Source organism: Struthio camelus, chromosome 15 (assembly GCF_040807025.1).
Source record: "Struthio camelus isolate bStrCam1 chromosome 15, bStrCam1.hap1, whole genome shotgun sequence".
NCBI lineage: Eukaryota > Metazoa > Chordata > Aves > Struthioniformes > Struthionidae > Struthio > Struthio camelus.
This window is the reverse complement of record NC_090956.1, coordinates 12,935,972-12,959,873: the sequence shown is the minus strand read 5'-3', so window position 1 is coordinate 12,959,873 and position 23,902 is coordinate 12,935,972. Positions and strand designations below refer to the sequence as shown.

General features: G+C 40.2%; 2 protein-coding genes across 11 annotated transcripts in view; both read right to left on the bottom strand.

The window, feature by feature from the left end:
• Positions 1–12,667, bottom strand: part of TXNDC11 (thioredoxin domain containing 11) — a 37,376-nt gene extending 24,709 nt beyond the window's left edge. Inside the window, exons 1-4 of one of the 3 annotated variants that reach the window (XM_068908846.1) lie at positions 12,365–12,655; positions 7,843–8,059; positions 6,974–7,071; positions 4,877–5,006 (exon numbers count right to left, since the gene is read on the bottom strand). In XM_068908846.1, coding sequence (XP_068764947.1) covers positions 4,877–5,006; positions 6,974–7,071; positions 7,843–8,059; positions 12,365–12,510 — 591 coding nt within the window. In that variant the 5' untranslated portion in view covers positions 12,511–12,655. Of the gene's footprint in view, positions 1–4,876; positions 5,007–6,973; positions 7,072–7,842; positions 8,060–9,792; positions 9,881–12,364 lie in introns of those variants that run through there. The other 2 variants (XM_009683490.2, XM_068908847.1) reach the window with 2 other exon arrangements.
• A 972-nt stretch (positions 12,668–13,639) lies between these two features.
• Positions 13,640–23,902, bottom strand: part of ZC3H7A (zinc finger CCCH-type containing 7A) — a 31,924-nt gene continuing 21,661 nt past the window's right edge. For 7 of the 8 annotated variants that reach the window (XM_068908821.1, XM_068908818.1, XM_068908819.1 and 4 more), the window contains 9 exons: positions 23,786–23,883; positions 21,551–21,732; positions 19,240–19,316; positions 18,512–18,645; positions 18,069–18,174; positions 17,435–17,543; positions 16,424–16,557; positions 15,927–16,090; positions 13,640–14,580 (listed from right to left, as the gene is read on the bottom strand). In XM_068908821.1, coding sequence (XP_068764922.1) covers positions 14,391–14,580; positions 15,927–16,090; positions 16,424–16,557; positions 17,435–17,543; positions 18,069–18,174; positions 18,512–18,645; positions 19,240–19,316; positions 21,551–21,732; positions 23,786–23,883 — 1,194 coding nt within the window. In that variant the 3' untranslated portion in view covers positions 13,640–14,390. Of the gene's footprint in view, positions 14,581–15,926; positions 16,091–16,423; positions 16,574–17,434; positions 17,544–18,068; positions 18,175–18,511; positions 18,646–19,239; positions 19,317–21,550; positions 21,733–23,785; positions 23,884–23,902 lie in introns of all 8 variants that reach the window. The other variant, XR_011134742.1, reaches the window with a different exon arrangement.

Here is a 23,902-nt window from a genome sequence, read left to right as displayed (position 1 = left end):
TTTAAAACAAAGAAAAGGAAAGAAAAAAAAAAATCCACACTTGCCCAAAGATGACAGCACCACATGAAAGGCAGTAGGATCCCCTAACAGCATTAATTATTTGCAGGTGGCACAGAGATAGTTTAAGGACAATGTATTAGAAGCACTGGAGTCTGTAGAAAAGGTTTTGGAACAAAACTGAGAATGTCAATAGTGAAAAATCATTAGTACCTAATAAAACTCACTTTATGCAAATGCCAAATTATTAATTGTAGCGCAGCTTATTTCTTTACTTGGTCTCAACACTAGAGGAATGGAAAGTGCCAAGCATCACCAGTTAAATCCAGCAGTAACAGGCTTGATGATGATCTGGACAATTACAGACCAGCAAATCGGTAGAATCTTTAAAAAACAGAGATCTTGACATGAATAAATGTTTTCTTAGAGAACAGTCAGTATGATTTTATTACTAAAGCAGCAAACAATGCCTCAGATCTATTAAAAGTTCTTTGAAGCAATTGGCAGGCATGTAGATGATAGCAAGCTACTCAATGCAGCGTACTGTAATTTCCCACAAAGTTTACAAGAATTTACCAAATGCCCTGAAAGAAACTAAGTGTCAAGGAGCAACAGGAGGTCCTTTTCCAGATTAATAATTACTCAAAAAAAAAAACAACCCTACAGGTAGAAGTTATTTTTAACAGTCAAAGACAGGCTGCGTCTCATGTAGTTAAATATTTTTGGAAGAGAGCATGAAGGGTGAGAAATAAAATTTGCAAAGGTTCAGGTAATCGTTGAAACTACAGCTGACTAAGAAGAGCTGCAGAAAGACCTCACAATATTAAATGACTATGTCATAAAAGAGCGCTGAAATTTAGATGCCAACGAGTACAAAACACTGAAAACAGGAGAAAAAGATACAGCTACTGATTAGTTGTTACAATTAAACAAATTGCTTTTACTACTCACTTAAGGGATCTCCATCTCAATACCTATCTATTTATTTTTAGGTTTTGGCTGTATCAGGTAAAGGAAATCTTTTTTCAGAATCTGACTTGTGCCGGCAGGCAACTCCTCTTGCGGTCTGAGGACACAGGAGAGAAAACTGCAAGAGGAAAGAAAAACATCATCTCTGGGGGGCAGAAGAGCCAGCGTTAAGTACTGCAAATCCTGTACTGTAACAATGCAAAGAAGGAACTGTGTTGACTCTTCCTAGATGAATTAAATTTAGAAGCAAAAGCCTTCATTTTCTAATGATGTACACAACTACGTGTAGCCAGAAACCAAGAGAGAGAAAGAGCAACCCTCAGCTATCCTGTGTCTCAGGAAAGGCAGATGCAAACTATCACCTCCTCACTCACCATGGACACCACAGCACCACACAGAAGAGCAAGCTATTAAATCACATCCACTGCGGGTCAGCTCCTACACAGCTGATCAGGACGCATTTCTGTACAGCTGGAGCAAAAAGGAAAGCTGATACAACAGTGTAAGACACATCCCAATTACATCCCAGAAAGACCACTTCCCCCCACCTCCCCATGCCAGAAAATCCCTGTGCACATTTGTTTGATTTTCATTAGTCAATGAAGACTTTTGTCCAACGAGGAAAGCTGTATGTTCTCTCCTACTGTGCCTTAGAAGGAAGAGGTCATTTCTAAAATAGTCGGGTTAGCGAGACAAGGAATTAGAGATATTAGTTTGGATTAAAATACAAATGTTTCATCTCTGCAATTAAGAACACACAAGTCTTCAGCAAGAATTCTTTCCACAGGGTCTGTGCGCCCCCTTGTGGCATCAAGCACAGCTTCTCACTGCAGTCATGCTTTTACTGATCTACTTCGGCTGAGAAAGGGACACAGCATCATGTAACCAACACCGTTTGCTCTTACTTTCTGCTGGACTCTATTTAGCAACATTTTTAGCAATAGAAACATGCTAATTAAGATCTGAATACAAAGTAAAATACTGCTAGATTTCAGTATCTCTTGATGTGCTTTGACTTTCCAAAAAAAAAAAAAAAAAGCTTTGAAAGTGTAACTTGGTACTTTTATGAGACTTGCTAGCGCAGGCACGCTAACACGGCTCATGGATTTCAGTGTCGGAGTGAGTGGGGGCAGAGCTCCTGATTTTCTTTGCTAGATCCTTTCTCAGTCAAAAGCTGGTAACTGGAATTTGAGCACAAGGTTTAAACATGAAAAGCTTTACAGGTTAGATGGAAAAGGACAACTATGGCCTCAAAGTCCTGGCCGTTAGTAGAAGTAAACTGACAAGCAACAATAAAACGTCCTTGAAACAAGAGAAGTGCTCAGTAACGCTCAGCGTGAAAAGCCATACTCGGCAGAAGTTCGCTCAACTTGTGGCCCTGCATGTGAATCGCTCATCTACTAATAATTTAAAAAGTGCGTGCATACACCAGATTCCACGTAGTGCTATCCCTGGATGGAAACACATAGCAACGAGGACCGAGACTGCCTCCCAAGAGCCAGTGACAGAAAACTACACTGCTACTTGCTCCTTAACATGGGAGACCTTCATACCAAAGTAAACAAAACAGCTGGGGTAGGGAACAAGCAGTGCCTAGCGCAGGTTGCAGAGCAGCTACAGAAAGGTTCATTTCAGCTCACGTTTTCCAACTCAAATGTAAGCACCTTAACCTGAGTTTGTATAACCTGTTCTCTAGCAGGACACAGCAGTGAGAACTGGAGCTGCTGCTGACAAATCTTTCATAAGATACTGAGCTTCAAATTAATGCTTTTCAATGAAGAAACTCCATAAAAAACTGATCAACCAGCAGACAATAGTCAAAACACCTAATGATTAACTATTCCTCCTTTCCCTCCTGGTCAAAATTAACATTTTTGGCATACAAAAGATGAAAATCAAAGCAAGCAACTAGGCAAGAAAATAGGCTGTGAAAATAGCAATTACTATATGATATATGAACATATGATATATGTATCATATATGCATTTCCTGTAACCTACTCCAAAACATTCTGAGATTTCTCAAGCTTTTCCACTTCTTCAGCAGAGCAATAACCCCCTGGATTGTATCTTCTCCTACAAAGCATTTGACGTTCTTTGACTTACATAAGAGACAAGAGTAAAAATGCTCACATGTCTAACTGTTTTAAAACGATGAAACAACAATATTTCTGTCTGAAAACTCTTTCCCTTATGCCCATGTCTCCCTCTCTTTGCATACAATTCTCTGATTTCTTAAGTCTTCTCTGCATCACGGCTTCTCATCAGTCACTGTTTGCTTTCTGTACTGCGCTCACCTGGGCCTGCACTATCCAATGCCCTTCTCCATTATGGTGTGGCTTGTCCCGTTCCCTGGGGGATCTGACTGCCTCAGGTGGCTGTTATTTTTGTATCCCCTCCTCCTCCTCTTCACTTTACAAAGGCAAAAGGCCGAGCACCTAGTGCTATGATCTGGGGAATAACATCAACCTTACATGGCCGGGGGGGATGGGGGGGAAACAAAGCAGATCCAAATCTTAGTCCATTTCACAGAAAGAGCCAACAAATGCCAAATATAAAATAGACTGGGGACTCCTCAAAGCCAGGGAGTTTTGAAGCAGTGGAAAGGGGGGAACATTTGACCACAAACTGGAAACATAAATAGCTGTTCAACAGCTAAGCTGTGTTTCAGAAATGAAAATTTGATTTTCCAGGTTCCCCCAGAAATTTGTCTTTTATCGTAGCCTTTTTCCAATGGAAGCGCACATCCTACTGTAAAGCAAGTTTAAGCTCAAATGACAGCATGTTTATTCACTGCTTTTGGGAAACTACCAAGAGATGATTCAAAAAAACTGAAAACCAGGCATGGCTGTTTTCTAAAGGTGGTAAAAACAACAGAGTTTCAGAATGATAAAACTGAAGCAGAGAAAAGACAAGAGAATCGCTCGTGACCATAGAAAGTACCTACATCAGAGACGGGTAGAGAACTCGTCACTCCTGACTCGCAGTCCCTGCTTAAAACACTGGAGAACTAAACCAACAAATAGCTGCTGAGGGAGAAACTGCACTGTGAACAGCAAGCAATTATTCACAGTAAGTGCTAGCATGCACAATCTGTCTTGAGAACATAACGCTAATTCGAAAAGGAACCACATTTCATTCTGAAACTCTGGAAAGCCCCTAGCATATTTTGGGCACTACCACAATATCAATTCGTTGTTTATGTTTGTGTTCTGCTGTAATAGCTTGGGGTTTAGTGAGATTATAGTATTTCTCCATTGTGCACTAACAAAATGTACAGTTATAAATGGGTTATAAATGGTTCTGCTGCAAATTCATTCTATCTACTTGAAAGTTTTTAATTCAATAGTACTGTTACCAGTCTTGGCCTCCCTGAACACAACAGACTGAAAAATTAATAAAACACAATGCAGCAGTGGAGTAAAATCATGAAATTACATCATACAAAGAAGTTGGAAGCCATTACTTCAACAGATTTCACATTTGTTTTTACTTAACAGACCTTTTCACTTACTGGAAAGATTTAAGACTCCTTTGAAAAATAAAGCAATTATTACATATTTCTCAACTGCCTTTCCCACTTAAGACTGCAAGATTTTGGGGCCACGGGCTCTCCCTTCGCACTTGTTCATATGTATCATTCCGAGGAGGTTAAAATTTTTGATTGTTGGCTCTACATACGAGTGTATTGCAAATTAATAACATCACTAAATCATGACAGTCACTACAAAAGGCACCAGGCACTATGATTCTGTCATTTCATATTTTTTAAATTTTAACAAAATTTACAGGGCACTGATTTCAAGATTCTGGAAAGAAACTACTACTTTGGAGCAGCTTAAATTTAACTGTGAAACAAGTCAAACTCTTTCTGAACCACAGTGGTAAAGCTAGAGAAGAGAGACAAGTACCTCATAATTTGAGAGGAAATCTAGTAATTTTGATCGAGACGAGATGTAGAGTAGTGGTGTCATCACCCGGCGAACAAACTTTTCAATATAAACAGCACTCATAGGGCCTTTGTATTCAATTGGTCCAAAACTAGTACCAAAAAAAATAATAAAACATTAAGACTTAAGTTAACAAGAGAGAGAGTCCCTCCTGGGGGTGCCAGAGGCAGCAGTGACACAGACAGCATGCTCAGCCTCTGGGCAACCAAGAGTGCTCTCTGTGTTAATTTGCAGTAGCTGCCGTGCTATATCTGAGAGGGGAGTTGTGGCTCTAACACAGACTGTGGGCAGATGCAATGTGCTGGCGGCGATTCAGGGACAGAGACCACCTCTGAGTTCCATTAAAGAAGTTGGTAAAAGGCGGGTATGAATCACATACATATCTTTCTGCTTTGTCCATATACCTGACTAAATTATACATGACTTAAAAAAATAGATCCGAGAAATGTCACTATTTTCACTTTTTTTTTTGAAATGTTTTATAAAAGTTCAAATAGCATCAATCTGAAAAGACGTATGATTTTGAAATAGATTTTTCTAAGTAGCACTCAATTAAGCGGGGATGAACACAGTCACAGCGTGGATGGAGAGGCTGAGCAAGCCTACAGCTTCTCTTCCAGCCACGTGACAAACGGCTCACATCAGGTAATGCTAGAGCAGGAGGGGACCTTGTGGCTATGATCTCAAGAACTTGTCCTTCATTACCTTGAAATCCTGCATCTGATTCTTTGTCATCAGGCTGGACAGAGCATCACGCTCCAAAATAAAATTAAACACTAAAAGCATGAGGAATTAGTCCATTCAGACTGAAGAATTTAATCAGGAACGTGAAGCAATTTTTAAAATATAACTTATAAACGCACTCTGAAAAATATCAAACCTGCATTGAGATACCTACATGCAGATGCTCTGAAATGGTTTTCTAGAGCTCATTAATCACAATACGTCCTACATTGCTTTATTACAAATCTTCACCTTAACAGCAACAGGCACTGCTTCAACATATAGCATGCACAGTATACAGCATTAGAGGTTTAATATCTCAGGAATGAGGGGTGCATTGCCCTCTGGGGGAGGTTTACAAAGTATCAGTATGAATTTACATCTCATTTTGGTGTGACGGTATAAGAATATGCCAACCAGTTACCAACAGTACCCAAGTGTATCAATCTAATGTGTGCTACCTCCAGATAAAACAATTTTAAGTCAATGTACATCCAAGTGGGATTCCACGCTGATTTAACTTTTTTTTTTATTTGCAGTTTGAATTACGCCAATGCAATTTCTGTCTGTTCAAAGTTCAGCTAACGACAAAGATCAGGATTGTTCCTCCTCAACGTATAAATCCCCAGAACAAAATAAATCAGCTTTTGCTAATAGAAAGGAACTACAGTGCAAGACTATGGTACACAAGCAGAAACGCAAGTCAGAGTCTGCACAGCAACTGGCTCTTTTGTACCTAGCTTTAGAAAACATGTTCTCCTACTTTCTACCACACACAAAAAGAAAGAAAGGGATAATACATACAAATACTAAAAATAAAAGTGGCATTACATAAAACATTTTACAGTGATATCTCAACATTTGGACCGTAAAAAAAGGAGTGTAAGTCCAGATTTAGAAGCAAGTCTTCAGCACACAAATACATTTAAACAAGCATTTAAATTCCACCAGCTATGACAGCCCATAAGCACTTACTTTACTGCTGCCTTAAACTGGGACCAGTTGCCATAAAGCAGAAAACTAAGCAGAAAACTAAAATTAAAATGTAAATCTGAATTCTTTATATTTTATTTGCGGCAAAACTTCCAGGAGATGCGTGGGCAACGCAAGTTTTCCTTATGGTTGAAGGACTGAGCACCATGTCATTTAACTGACATTTACAGCCTTTCCTGATACCTAAATAGTATACAGGATGAGCCTCACCCAGAATCTCCACCTCTATAACTGTTCATCATAACTACAAGTGCAACACTTTCAATATGCAACATTTCAGACAGTATCTCTGTCTGTCAAAGTAATAATATAAAACTCAGACCATGTTTATAAAACTCTTACCTCCGATGGTATAAATGTATCACGGGAAAATAAAAGAAATGCTTCTGCTTCCTGCATTTCCCCTGGTTCCACCAGCAATTAACAGCCACAAATAGCACCTGCAAAACAGATAAAAGTTCTCACCTAACAACAAACAGAAATCTTTGGTAATTTACTATCCAGTATGGTTCTTCCCAATCCATTCCACCTGCTATTTTCAGTGCCTTTTCAAGGCAGTATTCCACATCTCCTCCCCTTAAGTCTACCATCCAAAACTCCCCTCCCCCACCCCTTTTTTTTTTTGCTTTTTTTTTTTTTGGGGGGGGGGGGAGGGGGCAACAGTGACCCTTTTAGTCGCTTTTCTTTCCTTTCAGTTTTTAGCTTCCTAATCCAAATCCTTCAAATGTATTAACTTGGTCATAACCTATACTGATGACTCACTCTGCAGAGCAGAGCCCAAAGAGCAGAGTTTCAAGACAGTTCAGTGAAGCGTTCAGAACTAACTAACTATCAGGTAGCAACGTAAGGGCTGCAAGGCCTCTATATCATAACCGATGTCTCCAAGAATCCTGGAAGCAGAGCACACTCCCTGCCATTTCTGCCCAGAGGCACGTGAATAATTCTGATAATACTTTATAAGATTAAACTTCCAGCATTCCCCATCCAGGACCAGAAATAATTCACAACCGAACAGGAATCGCAGGTTTTCTCCGATAGTATTCTAACACTTTGTATGCAATTTTGCAATTAAAATGGCTGGCTGAATTAATCTAAAACGTGAGCATCCAGGTCCTACTGGCTCCTGTGGGAAGGTGAAAATTAGCCTTTGTTTGGAGATTTAAAAGCTAGGAGGCCTTTTTTAAAAAAAATCATACAGTCTCTGGAATTACCTGGTCTGACAATCTTCTGGCCACATGCTCTATTTCTTCTCTTGCTGCAATGGACTGGCCACACCATGGTGCATAGAAAAAATACAGCACAATTTCTGAATCCTGACGAAGGTGATCTGCATAATCTAACTGTCCCCGAAAAAGATCAATGACTGGAGATCTTGTGGAGAAGAAATTCACTGGAAGCTTCGCTGGCATTGTTACATCTTTTGCTCGGCTGCAGGAAGGAAATCAAAAAGGCTTACTGAGACTGTATAGCACTAGTTTAAAAAAAGTACGCCCAAAGTCCTAATTTATTAATCCTAGCAAAGGTCATGCAATGATAAAACTAAGAACTGATGCAAATGACTACAATTTACATTATCTGAGTTAGTTTCATGAAATACCATAGAAATCTTAAGACCACCCTTAACAAGCTTTAGGAAGTCACGCTGCCATACCATGCACTATGTTTATGAGCTCGTTAGCTCACGCTCTTATTGCTAGTTGCTATAGAGCAAAAAATTACCAGGAAGAGTGATTTCTTTGGGTTTCTTCCCTGGCCTCATCCTCTTTTAACACCTGTACTTTAGGTAACAGCACCCTGATGAGAGAAGAAATGCTAGTCATAAAGTTTTGTGATGTGTTTACATAACGTAAACATCACTGTGCCTTATGCCTTGCTTTCATATATTCTACATTTCTATTCTTTTATATTGTATCACCAAAACAAAAATTCATGCTTTACTAATGACTGTTAGCAGTATGTAACTGTGTGTTAGTTCACTGATATCAGTGATTAGAGCAGAGATTGGGAACTTTGTTCAGGCAGGTTTCTTCTTCAGTGTAAAGACAGCATCAACAAATAAAGAATCTTGATTTAAAGACAGTACAATATGACTTTATGACAGGTTTTCTTAAGAGAAATGGGTTTGTGCAGTAATACCAAGAACGTAAACCAAATACAAAGGAAACACCGCTTTCTATTACATGAGCAATCATACAATCCAGATACAGACCATTCCCCCAGTGCGTTCACAAGTGTTCACAGTGCAACCTGCCTCAAATGCAAGTGAATGATCATATTTTCTCTCCTTCATGTTCTCTTAAACCCAAAATATTCCTCTGGCAATATTTACTATAGCCAGACTATATTTACTAGTGTAAATTAGATTAAAAACTGGACTGTACTACTGCATGACTTGTGGAGTCTCCTCCCCTGGAGATATTCAAAACCCGTCTGGATGTGATCCTGGGCAATATGCTCTAGAGGCCCCTGCTTGAGCAGGGAGGTTGGACTAGATGATCTCCAGAGGTCCCTTCCAACCTAAACGATCCTGTGATTCTGTGACTTATTTTTGCTGTGGTATCTCACGTGACAGAAAGCTTTAGGGGAAACTAGGCGCTCCTTTACCTGATACCACAATAAAAAGCTAACAACAACAACAAAAAAGCCTTTCCACCTGATCTTTACTCCTTTTTAGGTTACAGCTTTAGTAAGTGGGATGAAATTATTATGCTCTGAACACTGTCAATCCCATACATTAAGCAACATTCTAATAACGCTGCTATACTCTGGTTTGTAAGAGGCACCTGTGCTTTTATGAAACAGGCCCATAAAAGTCACAACTCTACTTATGCCCAGGTCACTAAGCACACACTTAAAGCTAAACATTTAAGAATTACCCCTAGTACATTTTCTAAAAGCTACAGAATTTCTTAATTCATATGTAAGAGAAAGTTCTAACTTCAATATTTAAAACAATTCTGGATTTTAATTGGTTCCTTTTGTTTACACTTAATTCCACTACTCACAAAATGGATTTGGTTTCACACACAGGGCCAAAAAGCTAGTTTCTCCTATGGATTTCTGCCTTTGTTCCCTCTCACCCCCCCCCCCCGCCCCGTCAGTAACCCACCTCCCTCCCCATCCTGTTTCCTTTTCTACCTCTTCCTCCTCACAAGCAATACCTCTGGTAATACTCTCCCACATCTAGTGCTTCATTCTTGTCCAAACTGCTAGCTTCTTCCCGTGTTTTCTAGCTTCCAGCTGGGCAGACACAAACACAGATGTGTTATGGGTTGTTGAAGCTGCACAAACAGTAACTCACCAGTCAGCACACGCACGCTGATCACCAAAAGCCAAACACAACAGGTAAAAGTTGAGCTCACATAGAAACCTATTTCCCAAGAGACATTAATTTGAATCTCTCTTTAACAGATTTAATGAAAACTGACAACCTAAATATGTTTAACACCTCTGCTTCCTCTACCAAATTAAACTGAAAGTGGACAATGAGTTCAACAGTTGTGCTGAGTGGCTGAACAAAGAGCATAACAACATGAGCCTTAAAAATGAGACATGAGATCAGCTCTAAATTGCAAGAACATTTAAAATAGATCAATAGAAGAGGTATCATGACACAGATGAGTAGGAAATACATGGCTATCCTCAAGTATGGAAAAAAATCTCTAGTAATTATAAGAAAACTCAGAATAAACCCATAGCTATCAGCTTCTTGCACCAATTTTCTCAGTATTGCCTCCCTCTGCAATACTAGATATACAGTGGAGTATTTTTATATAATTCCCAGTTTTATACAGAGAATAGAATCCTTGTATCAAGTGCGTAATGTTAAACAGTAATGTGGCTACTCACAAAACACTCTTGAACAGCCATTCATATGTTTCCTTACCATAAACTGTTTCACAGTTAGAACTTTCTTAATCTTGAAAACAGAGTGGGCTGAATCTCAACAAATTATACATGAATAAAATGAGGATTACATGATAAATGATTATACAAATTTAAGAATCACACAGTTTTCATTAAAACAGACTGTTTTATTTATCTGCTGCACACATCCTATAAAATTTAAATTAATTTCAACAGAACAACCTCATATTAAAGGAAAGCACATGCAAGCACCTGTAGGATCAGTCCCTTTGACTGCCAGCTCTTCAGAGTGGGGTTGTCTCAGAGAGACATTTGTATAGAACCAGAAGTTATTTCAGTTCTAACCTGCAGGAGTTCTACAGTTACACAGGTCAGATAAGGCTCCCTTCAGATATTCTTTCAGCCACTGTATACCTGTAATACTCAATCCCCATTAAAGAACTGCCTTGTAGTGCAGGGATTTTCCCCTTTAATACTTTTTATCCACCGGTCCTGAAGGTTAATATGTTATACCTATAAGTTTAGCAGTAATAACTGCACTTTAGCAATTGTACTTGCTTTCAGATTGTACTGATGATGTATGATGAGAAAGTATGTACGACAGACATAGTTAACATGTACAATTAACAATCCCCTAAACTGCACAAGGGATTTGAACACTTGTATTTTCTGTTTCTGATAGCAACTTAACAAGGAACGCTTTTCTGACCTTAGCTTATCTAGCTCACTGTAGTCTGAAAACCCAAAACCCTTTAACGAGATTTCCTGTACAGAGTATGGGGGGCAGGGAGGAAGCATATTCCAAGAGTAGTCTGTGAGCTTCCAAGCACAATATGCAATCAAATGAAAGTTACATGCGGTTAAATGATGGAGAGCAGGAAGAAAACAGAAGCATCACTACAAGTGTCAAGCACAGGAAAAGTTATACTTAATAACTATCCATTTCTAAAAGTAGTAAACTTGGAGCTGATGAAATTCAGAAGCCCTTCACCACACACTCCACAATGTGGCAAGAGCTTTATGCTTTCACCTGCAGTATCCAGTCACTGGGAGACACAGGCCACAGGAAAAGAGGTGCTGCTGCTCAAAGCACAACCGCTTAAGAGAGATTTAAAAGTCCTCCTGATTCAAGTAACATAAGTGAGAAAGGAAAGCCTTAGTATTTTTTAGAAGCATTACTTCTGAAACAACTGTTTCTCAGTCTAAAACACTGCTCAGACCCTAGGGAACGTGGAAGTAGTCAGATCCTAGGAGCCTTCCCTCACTCACAAAACTAAACCTCAAACGCAGTAAGCACGTTTTCAAGCTCGTTCAGCACGATCTGCAACACACACAAGTCACCTTGACCTAAAACCCCACGCAGGACACCCAGACCCGCACCGAGGCCCCGCGAAGGAGGCGCCCAGCCCGGGCGGCGCTCCCCCCGCTCTGCGCCAGCCCTGCCGCCCCCGCGACGGCAGCGCCTCTTGGCGGAGGGGGGAGCCGCCTTCTCAACAGAGCGCCTCTCCCTCAGGCACGCGCGTCCAGGCACGCGGCGCCCCAGCCCAAGACCCTTCCACGGAGACACGCGTGTCTTAAAAAGATTTTCCTTTTCCAGGAGAACGCGACTGGGGAAGTCCGCAGGCCGGGACACGCCGCCCGGCCCGGCCCGGCCCTCGGTGCCCCAGCCGCCGCCGCTGCCCAACGGCCGCGCGGCTCCGGGCCCGGCGCGGCCACCGAGTCCCGGCCAGAGCGGACACGGCGGTGGCGGCTCGGCAGCCGCGCAGGCCGCCCCGGAGGACCGCCAGCGCCTTGCCCGCCAGCGCCGGGCCGCGCACAGCGCCCCCCCTCCCGCCGCCCCGGCGGCCTCTCCGCCGCCGCCGTTACCTGCAGGTGACTTTGAGGGCCACGAGGAAAGCGCAGCCCAGCACGATGGCAGCGCCGCACAGCAGCTCGGGGCGCCGGGCCATGTGGGCCGCGCGGGGCCGCAGCCGGGCAGCGGCAGCGGCGACGGAGCCTCCGCATAACGGCATCCCCACCGGCCCCGAGCGGGCGGGCGGGGGGTGGAGTAGGGGCGAGAGCCGCGGACCGCTGGCGGGCGCACACGTCGCCCTGCCGGCGCCACCGGGGCGGGCCGCGCCGCGCCCCGCCACCAACCGGCCGCCGCCACGTCCCGCCCCGCGCGCAGGCGCAGATAGAGCGGGAGGGGAGGGGGGGGCCGAGCCCCGCGCGCAGGCGCACACAGAGCGGGGGCGGGGCCGAGCCCCGCGCGCAGGCGCACACAGAGCGGGGGCGGGGCCGAGCCCCAGGCCCACAGCGCCCTCCCCCCCACGCGTGGCGGAGCAATTACACAGTTTCACACAGGGATTTCACGTTTAGTTTGTCCAGAATCACTTCCAACCATTACAGACCACTTACATGAGACAGCGAGAGCATAACACCGCGAAAACAATTCCAAAAGGCACAGTACAGCTTTTGTTACAGAAATGAGAGTGTCCACAGCGCTCGGGTGCTCCCTCGTGTGGGGACGAAGCGGTACGAGGCGGCGCCGCGGCCGGCTGCGCGCTCGCGGGGCCGGGCGGAGGGCGCCGCTGTCTCTGAGCGTCGCTGCCACCTTGCTGCACACCGCGGCGGCGTGCTTGAAGCGGGTCAGCCGAGAAAGGAGAAGAAAAGTACACTGGAGAGGGGGGAAAAACCCGCGAATCCTAGCAACTCGGCTGTTTTGAAGGACTGGTTAAGCAAAAGCGGGGGCGGGAAGCGAACACGCGCTGCAGGGGAGCCGCGCAGCGGCGGCGGCAGCAAGGCCCGTCCGCCCGGGCCCGCTTTGCCGTTTCCTGCGGCCTGCGGGGACCGGAGGGCGCCGTGCCGAGGCCGCGGCCGCGGCCCCCAGGGGCCGTCGGGCCCGCGCGGCCAGGCCGCCAGCGCGTCCCGGCCGCAGGCCGCTCCTCCCCCGGCAGGCGGCCCTGCTCGTGCTTCCGGCCGCGCGCTCGCCCCGCGGAGCGCACGGCCGTACAGGACGCGGCAAACAAGCTGCTGGACACAGCGATACCAACACATCACGTTCTTAGCTATAAGTGCTCAAGCTTTTGCTAATAGGCAAATCGTAGTGTTTCTTTTTTTTTTTTTTTTTAAACCACAAAATCTCAATCCTGAGAGGCTACGTGCAGAAAACAGCTTTATGTAAAGTTCTCTTTTATTACAGGCAACATTAGTCCATACGATACACAATACTGACATACAAGTGTAATCTTTCAAAATCATCATTTAAACAGCAAAGACCAAGAAACAGAATTTTAACTACTTGATTTTCAAAAATTAGGTTTTTCTTCCCAAGATCCTTTTTCAGTAAATTATATTGAAACATACAAATAGAGAAAAAAATACCCATTCAACATATATTGTAGTTAAATGGTTATTTTGCTTAAAATCTTTAATAAGAAATTCCTTTTTAGCAACCTACATATAGATAAGTAGCAAACTTTGTTTTAAACAAATCCTCTCCATTAAAACATCTGAAGAATTTTCATCCATCATTTTCTTCTTCGCCCAAGACACTGTTTTTAATACCTTAATACCTTAAAGTTTTTCAACTGAAGGACTGATACTAGGGGGGCTTCCTAGACTTTATAACCTCTCTTTCCCCCTTCTATTTCCTAACTTTCTGTCCAACAGAAGGTGAATTAGCATGTAATACTTCAGGTTTTTTTTTTTTTTTTAAATCACCATTCTGTGTCATGAGAGCACAGACAGGTCTGCTCAATCCCCCTAAATCTACTATATTTTGCTGTCCAGGAGGAACAATATATGCCAATAAAAGCAGAAAACCTGCAGCTTTTCTGTCACATGCTTTTGATTATTGTCAAATTTTCTGGTTTATACTTCCAGCTGGTAACATGTATGTGCCATCTCAGTATTAGTTTAAATCTTTAAACAAAAAACTATATTTTCCAAAGTCATTATCACTGGGAGCAATCAAGTGATCTTTTCTTGCTTTGCTGAGTTTCATTCTTAAAACTTGTCTTCGCTCTTCCCACTCATGGAGCTCGGCATTTCCATGGGCAAATTTACAGTTGTTTCCTTCCGTACAAGTACCAGCCATATATCTGTTAAAACAGATTTTAAATAGTGTTCTTAAAGATTTACCTACATACAATCGTTGTCAGGATATTTCCTACTGGTCATGCTTTTCAAATACACTGAAATATTAAGGACGCAGAAAGCTAACTAGAATAATACTTTTAAAGCACGATCATACTAACTCCGTGTAGCATTTGATAACACTTAACAGCTACGAAGGAAAAGCATAGGCAAAGGACAAAAGATGGCACTTGTCTTTCTGTTCTTCATGCTCCTACTTTAGAGTCCTTTATGCTTGACAATTTTATCAGGTCAAATTATTTGCTTTACCAGTTAAGTGAACACCTTAACATTTAATTCACTAAGCTAAAGGAATACTTTTGTTTAAAAGCCCAAATAATTAATTGCCTTGCGTTAATTAAATTTGTTTTTAAACTGCTCAGGTCTGATGAATCTAATTTATCCTAGTAGTCTCATATTAAGTGATAAGTGTACCAGTTCGTACTCACTTTATACTGCATATCTGAGGTCTGTTAGTGTTTAAATAGTCTAATTTGAGATGTTATTAAAAATTCAGTAAAAAGGGCACATAAACTTCAAAGTTGCAAAGACTGCAAACAACAAATAACTTGCTTTTATATGCTGTGCAGTCTCTCAAGATCTCTAAGGCATTCAAAATCTTTTAACTTGATATCAAAGAAAGGAGGCAACTGAACCAGCAAAATGAAGCTTGTATTCTGAACCTGCAACTCCAGAATGCAGACTCCAAAATTTTTAAGCCTTCCAAGAGGATTCCAGCAGTGGAAAGGACTTTCAACAGATTTACTCAAAACCTGCTGTAGTCAGGCAAACAGGATGCATTTAAAAGAAAGAGTAAAATATATGACTAGTGCTGAGGAAAGCCAGATGATCTCGGAAGCTCTCTTCCACGTTTCCATACAACATTTCCAATAACAAACACTTGCTTTTAACAACTTTGGCTTAATGCTAACAACATTTCTACCTGCCTTAAAGCTCCAGTAACACTGCCCAACTAGGTGCTGTTCTTGTATTCCACAGGTAATTAATATGCAGATGCTTCAGTAAACTTAATAGCATCCTTTTTTAGGCAAGGTTTCACCCAGCTGCAGTAAGCTCATGAACCTTTACTAACATCACACAAACAATTCATTCAGTTCCACAATTGGGCAGCTTGTCCCTCCCCAAGTTCTAATAGCACATGTAAAAATACTGTTAATTACTTCGTTTCTTGTTAGAATATGCACGCAAAGCAAGACATCCGAGAACACCATGTGTCAAAAATAACAATTGCAGTAATTATTTACATTATGAGCTTTCATTTTTCAGCATTCTTATCTTGAAAACTACATACCTATCACAAATGCTAAAATATCCAGTTGGAAAGCGATACTGCCAGCAGTTTTGATCGTCCTCAGTGTGAAAAACCTTCTCTTTATGCTTTTCAGAAGAAATGTGACCCTGCCATTGTTTCTCACTATTACAGTTCTTTCCACACATCCAGCAGTGAAAATCCACCTGTTTTACAAGGAGTTTGAAAACAAACCATTGAGAATTCCGATAGAACAAGCACAGAACTGCTCCTAATACCTTTTACATATTTTCTTTACGCTGGCCTGTAAATTGTTGTTTAGCTAATCAGGTATATTATTGAAACAAGCAGCTGAAGTTTATGATTTCCACTGGTTTCAGAGGATTCAGAACTGCATTACAGTGTCAGTTATTAAAGCCTGCATACAGTGTAGCTACCTATGATCAAAAGGGAGCACCAAAAGAGTAAGGACAACAGCGTATGTTACAGACTGAAAAGAAAAAAAAAAGAGAATTTAGAATTATACTTATGCTACTTACTGTCACTTCAGCATAGTCAGTTGGCATGTGAATTTGCTTCCCGTTTTCTTTGTTTGCCTGAGTGGCTATATCATCTCCTTTTTCTGGTTTTTGACTTTTTAGCCATATATCATACAACTGCTCCAAGTCTTGAACTAATGAGAGCAGAAGCTAAAATAAGTAATTAGCAATTAAGGCAAGAGTCTGAGAATACTAGATAAATGACTGAGTTTGCAAGCATAATTCAGTCCCCAACTATTTTAAGAATAGAAAGGTAAGCCATACTGTAGAGAGTTACACAGTAGAGACAATAGCTAACAGCAATATGAATCTCTGGCTACTTACCATGACTCGTTTCTGGCTATCTAGGGGAAGTAAGATATTACATATTTATGAACAGGCACCCAAAGTATAGATGACAGCTGTGCCACTATGTAGTGATATCTGAATTTCTAAGGACTAATATAAATATTAAGTGTGCATGTATTGTGTGTGTGTGTGTGTATTAAATTTTTGGTAAATTTAGCCTGCTTTCTTGCAGATCATGCCACTGTCATTTCCAGCATTTACTATTACTGATCTTCCATTATTTCTCCCCCGTAACTCCCTGCTGGGATAACAAATCGACAACAGACAGTAAATAGTCATTCACAGTAAATGGATGGGAGAGTGCTGTTCTGCAAATAGCCCCCACGTGTTGACAACAGAATCTTAATGTGTGCACATCGCAACACGAAGTTATCAAACAATTCTGATGGATGGATTAACATACTACTTCCAAGACCTTCCCTCCAAATCCATACAAACTATTTCATTGTTGTCTAGCTATTTTCATGTAGTACTAGTTTTGAATACCCAGTCTGGCCTTATTCCAAAAAAAAAAAAAAAAAAAAAAAAAAAAAAAAAGTGCCTGCAAAGTTTGCTACAGAATGCAGTGAAAGACAGTTGATTAAAAAGGTATTGAAAAGCAAGAATGAAAAAACGTAAGTTACATTTACAGCATGCCTTTAATATGCTTATTCTTCTACTTACTGCTATTCTCCTTCATATAGGTCCACATCTCTCTCTCCTCAGGACTGTGAGCAAATGAGCAGTTTCCATCATACTGACATTTCTTGCCTGAAGCAATATGATTGCACAACTGGAACATGAATTTAAAAAATATTTCTTATGAATATAAAGTAAAATGGGTGATGGTAGAAAATGACTTTTCATCTTGCCTGGTGTCCGCCCATCCCCCATCAGACATTTGTATTATATAAAAGTGCCTATTAGAAAAAAAAAAAAATCTCAAGTCTTGTAGTTTATGAAAAAATAAACTGTTGGAAACACGTACCATGAATACTTTTTGCCTCTTACCTAGTTACTAGACCACAGATATGCTGAAACTATTTCTACAATGTTTACTGTAAATATTAAGAATTTAACTAAATTTGTATCTAAGTTAATCACTTAAAGTGATTAACCTCCACTGATAACAAAGGACTTAGTAATAAAATGGGAGCTCAGTCCTTTTCTAAGGCTGAGCTCTGTGGAAGCACTCTTAGTATATTCCCACAAACTCCCATGAGAATTTCTGCAGGATTGGTGAAACCAGCCCAATTACTAGTATTTTCCAGTTACCCCACTTTTGAAACTAGAAAAGGCCAGTTTTAGGTAAACATACATCAAACTGCAGAGGCACTTGTTTCTTTGTGGGAAGAGGACGAATGGTCATCCACTTCTTCCGCTCATTAGACATCACTAGCACCACACGGCGATCTTTGGTCCACCTAGGTAGAAACGGAGGCATTCAACACAAGAAAGTACTTCTGACAATAGACATACTGTGTAAACAGAAACAGGACCAGGAGAGTCCAGGAGTTATCTCTACAAAGAGTTCACCACATGAGATTTAACTACATTTTATTAGAAACTCTGCCATAACTGGTAATTAAAAATACTTAAATTGCCACTGAAGTGTTTCTTATTAGTAGTAATTAAAATATGTTAACGAGATTTACCGTGTTCTGCTTCATTTTGCTTTTTCAACAGTAACATAAAATTTCCCAAGAGAGGATTTAAACGGCTTACTAAAAGACAAAATTTTAGTTGTTCAGTCTTACTTACGGGTGTCTTGCTTTTGCACTGCAGTATTTTTTGTTTCTGTCTGGCTCATTAACTTGACCATTTCTCCAGCACTGGCCACAAACAAACTTCATCTTCAAATTAAGTGATCCGTACTTCATTTGGTTCCCAAGGATCTTAAGCCCAAAACAAAAAACAAAACAAATCCAACAATAAAAGGTATTTTGTATCTGCAAAGAAATCCATACACAAGTATGAATCACCCCCTAAGATAAGAGTCACAACAGATGTCCGGAAGCAGATGTTACAAGACATGCCACTTGGTAACAGTTTAGTCTGCAATCTCAAAAACTAGACATTTCTTAAAGGATTCATTTTTAATTAGTGTATTTCTCATTTAGGTAAATTTACCTAGAAGCTGCAACAATATGAATATGATTTTCTGAAACTTGTTTAGTTTATACAAGTCATATACTGAAAAGATTACTAAAGCCCTGCGGCAGCTGACTTTGAAATGATATTTAGGTTTTGTATTCCACATATGACAGAATAAGAAAAGGAAAAAAGAAATTGCGTAGACACAAAGCATGCATTTTGGCACAAGTGGAGCAAGCCTGTGATTAATATATAGAAACGTTAAAGTGAAAGAGATCATTTGAAGAGATCGTTAAAAGTAAATAATTTCTAAAATAAGCTTGATTATACACAGACAGAAAAAGAATTATCACCAAAGTAGCTACAGAATTAGTTGCACGGCAGAATGAAAATACCTGTGATCCATGTGCATTTGCTTCCATGTTCTGCCAGTATTTCTTGGATTCTTGAACAATAGTATCATGTGAAATACCTGTAAAGGAGCGGGAAAGAGTTCTTGAGCAATTATGACCATTCTGAAATTTCAGCCTCGCTGGAGTGCTACTGAAGCTCCAAGACCTTCTATATATCACTTATTGTATATTATTACATATAACGTGTGTGTGTGCACGTATATAAAAACCTCATGTATAAACACACACACAAATAAGTATATAAGACACACAGACAGAGCTTAAGAACCTTAGGAGGGCCTCACAAAATAGAAATACTGTACCCACCCATCATCTCATTAAAAAGCAAACATGCAATAGTTTTTAAACTACAAATTGCTCCAATAACTTAAACTGCAATCCATCTTCCAGTATTTGTTTAAAGATAATGTACTAATCTTCTAATCAGGATCGCATGGGAAAGCCTGCATAAATTCTGGACCACAGGAGAAAAAAAAACAAATAAAAACCCCCACTATCTGCAGTATCTGAAATGCCAGTCAATGAGGTACTAAATTGTCCCTACCTTCTTTAATAAAGACCTCAAACAAGCCCTACTAATTAGTTCTTGTTTCAGAAAAGTCACTCTCAACAACTGTTTTGGCTAAGGCTCCTATCTGATCTATACAGCGTTCTCACATACGCTAATATTTACTGCTGTAATTCCACACAAATACAGACTGTTCTCTGTGATTGGATTTGAGGGCTGGATAAAACATTTCTTTCCTGAGGTAGCATTCCTCGACTTCCCACACCTTAGATCCAGAAGAGATGCCTCATTGAAAGAGCATGGACTGAGCCTTAATTGAGTTTGTTAAGTGTGAGGGCAGCACACATATTTCCTAAAATAAAAAAAATACGCCTTCTGTGGTGAATCAAATTTGCTGGAGAACCCAACCCTTATTTTAAACTAGAAATTACAGAATAAGTATTTGCTATCCCTAGCTTTGTAGGGGAAGCAGGGAAGGACAGAAAGTTACTGTTTTCCTTCCACACAAGGGTCTCTACAGACTCATCCCTGGAGAGACAGAGTAGGAAACCAGCAAAGCAAGAGTCAATACATTTGACCTTCTTGCTCAAAGTTTTCAAGCCCATGTGACACCCTGCATTAGCATGCCTGTTCAACCCTCTAGACAGAAATTAGAAGCAACACGGAGCTGTATCTTCAATGAGACACGTGAGGATGTATCAAAGGAAAAAAGGGCAAAAATGCCAGAAATGTCGTATCACAGTCAGGCTGCCCACATTTCCCTTTTTCCTCCATGTATCACAATGATCTAACATGATTACTTAGTACTGCTGTCACACAGAGCAAGGTAGGAGGAATGGACAACTGATATGGGCTACAAGTTATTTACTACTGACAATTATGAGTTTGAAGCAATCAGTGAAACAAGATTATAGATAGTTTTGAACTCATGGACCAGGGAAGGCCAATAAGCACAGAGAGGTAGAGCTCAAAAAACATCAGCTAAAAATGAAATAAAAAGAAATCCTGTTATCCCCAAAGAAACAAAACAAAACCAAAACCAGGACTAAACAGAGTCCTGTGTAAACAGACACAGGGTAGGCTGACCAAACATATACACTCTTGAGAGACAGGGTACCAGACCAGATGGATTTCTGATCCAATTCGCTATGTCGAATAGCAGTCATGGCAGTAGCCTAGAAGAAAGGTTCAACTATGGAACGACTATGGATTCTTACACTTGGGGCCTGAGAGAAGCAATACTATAAACAAAATATTCCAAGCTTTTGTTTCAGTGAGCTATGAAAAAGAAATGGGTCCAGATCTTCCAAAATTTGAAGTTTTGAAAGTAAAAGCAAATTTGGTTGGACATGAATTTAGTAACTGCTCAAGACTTTTAGCTTTATTTTTAAAGAAAATTTTCAGATCAGAATGAGCTGTTCTGATAGCTTTTATTATTATGCATATAATAATTATTATAATAATAATTATCATTTATTATATAATATTATAATACAATATATTATTTTATCATTATAATAATAATTATTTTATCATATGCATCATTGTATAATTAATATAATTATTATAATATTATATTTTATTATTTTAAAGAGCTAGTAGCATTACTCATTTCCTGGTATCCTAGTTAAGCGACTGCTTATTGGGCATGCTTTCCGAAAGATTGCAGCAGATCCTAAGTGAATCTATTCATTAAAAGTTACCAGTTTCGGAACAGAGTTGAGACAAGGAAGGAGGTGCAGGATTATAATGAAGAATAAGGGGAGTGTGTTACCGCACGCATACCTGTTTCATTTTGCATTATCCAGACGTTAAGCTCTACCAGACTGTGAGCATAAAAGCATTTATCCTCTCGTAAGCAGCCATAATGCACCTCATGTCTGCACAGGTCAAGTTGACACCGAACTTGAAAAGGGCGGATTTTGGAATATTTCACCATAGTTTCTCGCAAAATGTGGACAAGGCACCTGTTTCAAAGGAGTCAATGTTTTAGAGAGTCCTTAAAATAACTTTGTTCATGTGTGGAAAAACCTGCAAAATAACCATTCCTCATCACAGGTTTATTCAAATGCTTTTTTAAATGCTTTTTACTCAATATAGTATCCCTACCTTCTGCTCATATAGAATTTGCAAGCTGACCCACCTAAGAAATTATGAGGTTTCTAGAATAACTCATCATGCTCAAAGTTAGTAATTGTTAGACATCTGCATGATTTTAATAAATCCAAATTTTCAAGTAAGATACACCTACTTGCAAATGCCCTTAATGTTCCTGGATCCTGCTGCGTGGATATTATACAGCCATTCTCATCTTTCAGACTGAGCTCTACTTCCCAGCACAAAATAGTTGTTCTCCCTAATCCCCCAAAAGTCTCATTTAGTTTTAAACTAAATGTTTCCAATTCAATATTTACATTTCAGTGTTCACATTTCAAAACAATGACCAGCCTGGAGCAGTCAACAATGTAAAACGGTAAACTGACTGGCACAATATATCATTACAGTGTTTTTCCATCAAAACTGAGTCTGTAAAGGTATTTTGGATACTGCCCACTAATTCTAGAAGATTAACTATAAAATGATATAAACGCTAACTACCTTTAACCTCTTTCATTCTCCACAGTACATCCATACATACGCACACGCGCGTGCACACACACACACACACACACGCATGCACCCCTCGTTCAAAGTCAAATGAGATAATAAGTACTCAGGGCAGAATTTAGTGAGAAAATTCTTATCTATTTCATGAAGCCAACGTAACCCAGGACATGAAACTTATCCTGTAATTCCTACGTCACCAAAGGCCCAATGCAAAGATTTCAGAATCAGACTCATTTTTTTTAATGTTTCAAGAAAGCCTTTCATCTTGATTTATCTTGCTGACTATGATGAAATTCTCTCTTAAAACTATTTCTTGATGTGGGAAGTTTCAGCCAGCAATTTGTCGTATTTCCGTATTCACTACTCAAAGAGTATGTCATTCTTGTACCATTTCATATATTCTTCCAGACTTCTCCAACAGTGCCCCTAGCATTTATTGTGTAACCACTACAGAGTCATACTGTAGTTTTGTTCTCAAAAATCAGACAACGTGTTCCCAAAAGGAAGCGGCATTTAAATATCATTTCTAGGCTGAGTAAACAAACATCACAAATCAATGTTCTTGTGAAATCTAGAAGTCCTTTTTCTGCAAAGCACCACCAGATCCAATCTTTCTTTCCAAGAGGTAAAGTCTATCATGTCTCACTTTTAAGTATATATTCTCATCTAAATACAAACACAAGTACTCGTTCTTTTGCGGATCACCATTAAAGACAGATTTAACTTCATCACAGTAACAGTCTTGCTGGTTTTTCTGCAGCGTTTCTTTAGTACAGGGAAGTGGGGTATGAACAAAGCAATTTAAACGCTCCCAGTAGATATCCCATTAGATAAAAATCAAGTTTCTGTCATATAAAAATTGAACTCTATTATATCTTTGAAATCTATTTAACAGTATTAGCAATATGAAGTCTCTCTTAGCTCTCCAAGAATAATTAAAGGACCTTTTGGCACACTACTTTTTACCAATTAAATTAATAAGGCCTATGGTCTATTTCAGATGCCATATTTGAGGTAAACCTGTTCTTAATTGACTAGGGTAAACTAAAGCAAAACAAGCAAATCAGACTGAAGAAAGAGCACACTTAAGACATTAGGATCCCATATTAACTTAATGCTACATACGTAATTACACCCATGCAGCTCATCTGGTAGATAAGCTATTAGAAAAGGGACACTAAAGGCAGTGGGATTCAAAGAGGAGGGTCAATACCACCATTCCTGAATGCACTGATAGTTCATTTTCATTTTAGTTATACGGGACAGTCCTTGCCCAGTATCTTTGTCTTATCAATACTGTCAAAGTGCAATGGTCTATTAGTTAGGAAAATAATCAACAGGTAAGGAATGAAAGTCAATATTCAAAAATGTCCTGAAACCTTTGCTTTTGATTTGAAATTTAAGCAGACGTACTTGTTATCTTCGAAGTCATGCATAGCAGGGTGAGAACAAGAAGATGAATTATCCTTATTCCTTTTGCTTATTATTCTGGGTTTGTGATCAAAACATTTCTGGAATACAAAAACAGGT